The 8,866-nt window shown below is 50.8% G+C and overlaps 1 protein-coding gene across 2 annotated transcripts in view; it reads right to left on the bottom strand.

Moving 5' to 3' along the window:
• Ttbk1 (tau tubulin kinase 1) overlaps positions 1 to 6,288 on the bottom strand; it is a 40,719-nt gene extending 34,431 nt beyond the window's left edge. For both annotated transcript variants that reach the window (XM_048805346.1, XM_015487363.2), the window contains exons 1-3: positions 6,107 to 6,288; positions 496 to 643; positions 107 to 180 (exon numbers count right to left, since the gene is read on the bottom strand). In XM_048805346.1, coding sequence (XP_048661303.1) covers positions 107 to 180; positions 496 to 643; positions 6,107 to 6,214 — 330 coding nt within the window. In that variant the 5' untranslated portion in view covers positions 6,215 to 6,288. The remainder of the gene's footprint in view (positions 1 to 106; positions 181 to 495; positions 644 to 6,106) is intronic.
• Positions 6,289 to 8,866: the final 2,578 nt, after the last annotated feature.

Here is an 8,866-nt window from a genome sequence, read left to right as displayed (position 1 = left end):
CGGGCTCATTTCCCAAGGGGCCATGGTCTCCCCTCCCTGCTCCCTTCCCTGAGGTGCAGCCCCAGATCTTGGGAGGGAGGTTGGAGGATGCGCTGGGAGGGCTCACCTGCAGCTGCATCACGACATAGTTAAACTTCTCGTTCCTGCCACAGCCAATGAACCTGCATACGTGGTCCTTCCCTAAGGGGGACAGACAGGACCTCCCAACTCCTGCTCTTTCCTCCTCACTTCCAGCCCTGAGTGGGCGCCGGGGGCATTCTGGCTCCCACCTCCCCACTCCCTGGCCCGTGGAGGCCTCTGCCATCTCATCCCCCTGCCCCCAGCCCCATCTTCTCTCCTACACTCTGGCTCCATCTCCTCCTAGAAGCCACAGACCCGTCTCCCTCCTTCATCACCAACGCAGCCTCGCCCCATCACTCTCTGAGACTCGGATCCCACCTCTCTCAGCCCTGAGCTCCATCACCTCTGCCCCATCCCCGTGCCCTGGGTCCATACCTTGTAATTTTTTGAGCACAGCCACCTCCATCTTGAGAACCTGCTTGGGCTGCTGGGCTGACTCCACCTTGAGGGCCACGTTCTCCCTGGTCAGCAGGTCCATGGCCTCGTAGATCTCACCAAAGCCCCCGCCCCCGATCTTTTTCAGCTATGAGAGGAGGGAGAGGAGTCCTCAAGGATCCAGCTGAGCACATGCTCATTCCACTTCTGTGCATTGGGTCCTCCATTGATGGGGAAGGGGATATACTTGAAGGGAGGACCCCATATTTCCTGCTGTTTCCCATCAGTGTCCCCAACCTCCTCTTCTCTCCTAGTGCCTCCAGACAGACAGCTCAGCCCATAGATATACAACTACACACACACACACACACACACACACACACAAGACCAGAGGTCAGAATGGAAAAAGTTATGAAATCTGTGATTCTACACAGACACAAAGATAAGCCTGTCTATATAGAGTTCTAGAGAGATCAGCAGCCACTCTGATTCTCATCTTCTCTAAGACAACAAAGACCATGGTCTCCCCGTGCTGAGCCCTCAAACAGAAGGAAAAATAATTCCAGAACCTCTAAGCCTCAGGATGGGAGCTGATATTTCCTGGGACTGTCAGTCTCCTGAAAGATGTCAACAGAGGGAGAGAATATCTGGGGGAGGGATTCAGTGAAGGGTGTCCATGACCCATGCCCACTGGAGAAGCCCACACCACACCTGAGGTTGGTCAGGTGCCCAAAGTCTCCTCTCCAGGGAAGGGGGTGCTGTTGAAGAAGGGTGGGAATGAACTCTGGAGAAGAATATAACCCCATGATCTGACCCTTGAGGCCCTCCCAGCCTCCCAGAGCAGGTGGTGAGAAGAGCAGAAGAGAACTGTGATGAAGAACTGGCAGGGGAGATGAGGAGAGTTATGGAGAGGGATTAAAAATAATTTTGGGGGCTGGGGTTGTGGCTCAGTGGTGGAGTGCTTGCCTAGCACATGAGAGGCCCTGGGTTCGATCCTCAGCACCACATAAAAATAAATAAATAAAATAAAGGTATTGTGTCCAACTACGACAAAAAAATAAAAACATTAAAAAAATAATTTTGGCTTCACATCTGTGATCCCAGATTCTCTAGCTACTCAGGAGGCTGAGATAGGAGGGTCACAAGTGTGAGGCCAGCCTGAGCAACTTAGCAAGACCCTGTCTCAAGATATAGCTCAGTGGTAGAATGCCCTGGGTTTGATCCCTAGCATAGCAGGGGGAAATATTTTCACCTGAGAGGTCCAGGGGTCTTGGATGGGTGAAGACACTGTTGGCAGTGAAGAGGGAACAGGAAGAAGGCACTGAGTTCTATGTTTGGCTTTAAAAAGATGTACAGCCAGGCACGGTGGCAAATGCCTATAATTCCAGTGGCTTGGGGGCTGAGGCAGCAGGATCGCCAGTTCAAAGCCAGCCTCAGCAAAAGTGAGGCACTAAGCAACTCAATGAGACCCTGTCTACCTGTCTATACATAAAAAGTACAAAAAGGCTGGGGATTTGGCACAGTGGTCTAGTGCCCCCGAGTTCAATCCATGGTACCCTCCCCCACCAAAAAAAAAAGAAAAAGAAAGATGTACAGCTGGCTGGGCATGGTAGCACACACCTGTAATCCCAGTGGCTCAGCAGTCTGAGGCAGGAGGATTGGGAATTCAAAGCCAGCCTCAGCAACTTAACGAGGCCCTAAGCAAGTCAGCAAGACCCTGTCTCTACATACAATATTAAAAAGGGCTGGGATGTGGCTCAGTGGTAAAGCACCCCTGGGTTCAATCTCTGGTACCAAAAAAAAAAAAAAAAAAAATACAGCGGATTCTCACCTCTGCAGGGAGCCTGCCCACATGGGTGGCCTGCCCTCCCTAAGTCCTCTGTGTCCTGTTAGCTCTACCTCTCCAGTGTAGCTGGGCTCTGAGAGTTCAGCAGGTAAACTCCTGAGTCTCTGCCACCTCTGCTCCTGGGACTCCAAGAATGACTACTGAATAGTGGTTGAAACGGAGTGGAAGAAGGAAGAGCCCAGGGCAGAGCCAGCTGGAGGACTGGAATGGGAGTTCCAGAAAGTTAAAAGTGAAATCACTCCAGAGAGAAAAGGGTGAAGGAAAGATTGAGAAGACAAAGCCGAAGTGGGAACACGAGGAAAGGGAAGGACCTTGAGAGAGCAGAGTAGCTTTCTGCTTGTGATGAGTTAGTCTGACTGGGAGAATTTCAGAACCAGAGGGGACTGAAGCAAACTCAAGGGACACTGTAGCATGGTTTCCTCTGGGAACTTCCAACGCCAGGGAAACACTAATGTCTTCCAGATTCCTCTATGATTAGCTGTGTGTGAGAACCAGGAAAGGCAGGGGAAGGAGCGGCAAGGCATCCCCAGTTCACAGACAGCGGATCCCCAAGGCTTCATTGGAGAAGCAGCAGTGAGAAAGGTTACATGAGTCCCTGTTGTGTACAAAGGGAAAATAGACACAGGGAGGACAGTCGCTCACCTGGGGCCACACTGCTAGTAACTAGCAAAGCTGGGTTTCAAAGAACCCAAGCAACTGGAGGGAGAATCCACACTGGCATAGAATCCACTGCATTGTGAGGAGCCCTGAACCGTATCAGTTTAACAGTGTGAGGGTTGAGATTCAAGCCGGGGCTGCTAGCCTCCCAAATGCTTGCTAGGGAAAAGAAAGGCAAGCTCAAAGCAGCAGAGATAGTTCTGACACCTACTCCCCAATTTCCCAGGGTGCCCAAGGGTGCTTCTGTACTGCCTTCATTCCAGACAGAGCCTATTTCTCCTTCCTTGGTTCTTTTCTTACTCCTATCCTGTCAGAGAAACCCCCTCTGGTAGGGAGCTGGCAGGGAGCACTCAATCAGCACCCCATCTCCACCTGCCCGATGGCTAGGGCCCACTTTTCTTTTCTCTATTTTTTGGGGGGTGTACCAGAGATTGAACACTTAACCACTGAGCCACATCCCCAGCCCTTTCTTATATTTTATTTAGGGACAGGGTCTCGCTGAGTTGCTTAGGGCCTCACTAAGTTGCTGAGGCTGGCTTTGAACTGGCAATTCTCCTGCCTCAGACGCCCAAGCCCTAGAAATTATAGGCATGCACCATCATGCCTAAGAATAATAATAGTATCAGTGACTAAGCCCCTGATACTATTTGAGATTCATGAAAATGTTTTATTTCAAAGTCAGAAGGAAAAAAATAAATGTTTAGGTCAAGGAGAAAAATTTGATATGCTATATGATTGTACTGCTTTTATTTATTTTTATTTACTTATTTTTTGTGGTGCTGGGGATTGAACCCAGGGCCTTGTGCATACAAGGCAAGCACTCTACCAACTGAGCTATATCCCCAGCCCCTGATTATATTCCTTTTATATGAATATAGTTATAAAAATAGAATTCTTAGTGCTTTATTATGGAAGAAGGAGTCATGAAGGTAAGAGTAGTGCAGGTTCATGAAAGTCATAATACAGCCCTGCTTACAGCCCCTGACCACGAATATTCTCTCAATCCCCCTTTGCCAGACGTGTTCCTCCCCTCCTCCTACATTTTTTCATGATCTCAACCGCTGATGAACAAGCTCCCTAAACTGGAAAAGAAATTTACTTGGGAAGAAGGAGACCCGGGTTCTTGGTCCAACTCTGGAGGAATTGGGTGAATTTCTTAAACTTTTTGAGTCTCCATTTTACCTCCTTTATAAAATGAAGAGAATCACACTACAATTGATCACAAATATCCCTTCAACTCTGTGGATGGGCTGATTTTTGGTGACTCTGTTGACCCAGCAGTCAGACAGAGCTGGTCAGGAATTTAGCAACTGCTAATCTCTAGGGCTCAGTTTCCACACCTGTGAAATGGGAGGAATAGCAGTATCTCCTGCATAAGTAGTTGAAGAAACTATGTAAGGCATTTTGCACAGCACCTGACAACAGTAAATGTGCAAAACAAATAAATACTAAGTTTTTATTGCTGTTTGTATTCTGATTCTGATGAACACCCCCAACAAGGACAAAATGTTCTCATTTTTAAATGCTCCATCTAGTGCCACTGACCCTCATATTCTCCTGGCCATAGCCCATTTCTAGGCAGTTTTTTCTTGGTTACAGAGTTCTGACTCCCATCTCAGTGACATCCCTCACTAAGGAGTGCACCTGGCTCCTCAACCTCTCCAGTTCTTCAGGGGCTGGGAAGGTGGGTAAGGAGAAACCCTGGGCCTGGCAAAAGAGTATACTTGCTCTTCCCCAGCTTCCCCTTATCATTTCTTGCCCCACTCATACCCCATTCCCTCCCTCACAAAGCAAAAGGAAGTCCTAGCCTAAACTCAGCATGTGAACTCTTTTTACTCAGTGCAAATGCCATTCTGCTTCCCATGTTCCATACACTAAGCTCTTGTGCTAGGGACCCGGGGGTCTTGGAGGAACACTCCTTACTTTACCAGACCCTTTTTCCTTTTATGACTGTCCTGTTACTTTTCCTCTCGGGAAGTCTCCCTGAGGACATAGCTTCTTCTCTTTATCTCTCCGGGCTCTAGTAGTTTCCTCCTCTCCTCCTCTTCAGTCCCCACCCCCACCCTTTGCCTCTTTCCTGGACCTCCAGGGGACCTGAGCCGCCGGGTGACTGTTGCTATGGAGACCCGCCTGCACCCAGACCCCACCCTCCCCTCCAAAAACCAAACCCTGGGTGAGCTGATCCTCCCTCCCACCAAAGCATGCCGGTGCGCACGCGCGAACAGTCACACACACACACACACACACACACACACACACACACACACACGTGTAAACCTGAACTCTGTCATTCTCCTTTCCTTCCTCCAGGCTTCCCACTCCCCTGCAGAACCACAAGCTCACACACTAGTTTCTCCCACTCTACCGCCCCATATCATCTCGCCTCTATAATGATGAGGACACCAAAGCGCTCTTAAATGACTTAAATGGGACAGGGGCTAATTTACCGTAGGTTCTCCTTCCCCAGACACTGCCATCCCCCCAACCCTCACGTTGCTCCCTCCCACCCAGGCTCAAGAAGGCTCGGACTACAACTCCCAGCAGGCCGAGCAGCCTGAAGTCCTGGGCTGGATGAGCAAGGCACGCTGGGAAATGGAGTCTCGGCGTGTTGCACCTGCCGCAGGAACCGGCGAGGGGAGGAGGGTGGATGGAGAAGATGGAGTGCAGATGCGGTGGGAGCTGCCCGCAAGGCCTCTTTTCCCAAACCCAGGCCTTTCCATCCTCCGCGGAAGCGGAGGAACACATGTCCATTCACTGCCCTTCTCCAAGGTCCGGCAGAGAAAGAGGTCCCTCCCCCACACCTCCCTCCTCCGCACCCTGGGTTCTGCAGCTCCTGCCCAGACATCCAACCAGGAGTTGTTCCAGGCAGGGCCGGAGCAACGTGACCTGGCCAGGAAAGGGGTGAGAGAGGGCGGGGTTGGAGAGAGTTACTGGGAAAAAGCGATTGTCCACACGTGTGGGCAAAACAATGACCTGCAAGCAGTATGCAAATAAGCCCAGGGACACCTCCCTCTTAGGGTAGAAGCTCCAAGGGCACCTGTCTTAACAAGTCTCCAGGTTCTCGCCTCCCTCTCCCCACCCCTCTCTCTGCCCCACCGGGTCACTCACCACCTTCCAGCGATCCTTGACCACGTAGTTGGCCGGCAGGATGTCGGCCTGCTCCCCTCCCCCACTCATGTTGGTTTCGTCCTTAAGAGCGGCCGCTAGGCACTGCATCCGCCAGCCCGAGGGAGGGGTGTCCGCAGGGCCTGCCCTGGTGGGGCCATCTACCTGGGGGAATGGGGGAGTGACCGTGAGCGGGGCAGGCTGGTGACCCAGAACTACCTGGCAGATTTGGAGAAGAGCTCAACTGGCAGACATCCTTCCTGGCCCACAGGGCAGATGCTATAGAGCTCACTGGGGAAGCACTCCTCCATGATGGAGGTCAGTGAAGGGAGATACAAACTACAAACTACAGCAACAGGACACATATGTTGATGAAACAAGGAGAGGACAATGATATGTGAACAGGCAGTGGGAAAACCGTTTTACCAAAGAGACATGCTTACTAACGTGGAGAAGACTCATCAACCAAGGGATCATACTAAACTGGGACTTATACTTGTGTAGGGGACAACTAAGCCAAGAAGGACCAGTCTGAGTGGTCCATTGGTGATCCCCAGTACCCATATCTCCCCTGTGCCACATCATGCCCAAAGAGCTGTGCATCAGAGGCTTAGTAAAAAGGGAAGATCTTCTGACCAAGGGGCGACCAATGGGAAACCCAAACCAGAGTGACCTGCTAACCAACATGGAGATATGATCATCAAGGAAATGAGGAGATACATGACAGGCCCATGAGTGAAGAAGATGCAGCTGCTGAGGGGCATTCACCTTTAGTAGTGAGAGACCCACACAGCCCTGGGCTGGAAAGCCAGCATGTGAGCTGGGTCCTGGGTGAACACAAGATGATGGGCTCAAGACATGGATTTCAGAGGGATGCCAGCCCTGTGGCCATTCTGAAGAGACAAAGCCAGACTCAATTGGGGAGAACAGGACAGTGGGGAGCAGCCTAGCAGAAGGCAGGAGTGACAGAAAGTAGCAGATAGGTGGGCATGAGGTGAGAGAGCCTCTGACCACATCTCTCTGGGTCTGCTCATATATATCAACTAGAAAGAATACAGAAGGCATTAGAATGAGTAAAAGGTGAATATCAGGGAGAGTGTCCCAACTGTGAGGGATGGGAAAGCCAGGCACATATTACCCAGAAAAATATGTGAGTATGTGTGTGTCTCTGCATGTCTGACTGTCTGTATTGTACAGGTGTGTAGGCATGCACTTTCCAGGGATAATTTCCAGGGGTCCTGTTTCTAGACATCATAATAAGGGGACAGGGTGGGAAATCCTTCAACAGGTCACGGTGTGCTGTAGCAGACATGAAAGAAGAGAATCTTCATGGGGAGCTACACAGTCATTCTTTTTCTTAAAATGACTAAATTCAGTTGTTTCCTCTAATCCACACTCTTCCCTCCGGCTGAAGTGGGATACAGAGCATCAGGAATTTGGAGGGCAGTGAGGGCAATGGAAGATGAGGTTCTGCAATAAAGGTGGAGGAGACAGACTGAGGACAAGACTGAAGAAATAATTGAACTGGTGAGGAGAGGGCCTTAAAAAGTTGAACTTGGGCTAGAGGTGTAACTCAGTGATTGGGAGCATGGTTAGCATGTTCAAAGCTCTGGGTTCAATATCCAGCAACATCAAAAAATAAAGAGATGTTGAGAGCTGGGGGCATAGCACAATGTTGGAGTGCTTCCCTAGCATGTATGATACTCTGAGTTTCATCCCAAGCACCACAAAAAAGAAAAAGAAAAAAGAAAGAAGTTGAACTGGGTGAACTCTGGTGGGCCTTCCAGTCCTGTGATGGTGGAATATGTAGGGTGGATAAGGAAAACTTGTGTCCTGCTCCCATATAGATGGGCAAACTTAAAAGGTGAGGTGGAAAAAGGGAGACCTGCTGCTCCCTCTCCACTGTCCTTCCCATTCCTGTCTACCTCAGGAGGACTACATTCAGCTTCCATGAGGGTAAAAGACACAACATAAGAAACGTGGCTGCCCCATTCCTGCGCTTCAGGCCCCTCTGGACGTGTAGTGAGAAAGAGGATTTCTAATGTCTCTCAGAGTGTGCATGTATGGGACCAGCAATGTGGTGTGTGTGTGTGTGTGTGTGTTTTCTAAGTGCTTGGGAGTGCATCGTGGTATGTGAATATAAGTGTTGATGTGTAACTATGAAAGATGTGAACCAAGTGTGGGTGGGTATTTGGGAGCCCAGGTATAAGAGGCCATGAATCAGACAGAGCCGTGAGGGGTAATGGGAACAGGTGGAAAAAGGTGTAGAAGAGAGCAGAGGGGAATGGAAGGGATCTGGAGTGACAGGATAAGAGGAGGGGGTTGGTAAGATAGAGACAAGTGAGAGATCATGATGACAGGTGAGAGATCATGATGACAGTTGAAGAAGTGACAGGACCCTAAGAGCGTTTGGGGGCAGAGTTGACGGCTGGAGAAGTAGGTAAAGGAGAATAGTAGGAGGAATGGAAGGACCAAGGACCAGGGAGAGAGGGTCTGGAGACAGCTGAATGACTTGTCAGAGGTGACAGGAGAGTCAGGCGTGAAGCCATAGGGACAAGGGGCTGAGGTGAGTAGAGAGGGGTAAAACCCCAAGGGGACAGGCTGGAGAGGGTGGGTCTGTGTGCGGGGGCAGGGAGCGGTTCCAGGCCTCGGGCTGCGGCCCAGGCTGTGTAGGCCAGCGTCCCAGCTCGGGCAGCGGCGACGGCAGCGGGGAGGGGGAGTCGGAGCCGGCTGCGCTGGGAGCAGAGCCAGGCCCGAGGCCCG

The sequence above is a fragment of the Marmota marmota genome, unplaced genomic scaffold (assembly GCF_001458135.2).
Source record: "Marmota marmota marmota unplaced genomic scaffold, marMar, whole genome shotgun sequence".
Classification (NCBI taxonomy): Eukaryota; Metazoa; Chordata; class Mammalia; order Rodentia; family Sciuridae; genus Marmota; species Marmota marmota.
The sequence above is the reverse complement of the archived record's forward strand: the minus strand, read 5'-3'. Positions and strand labels throughout refer to the sequence as shown.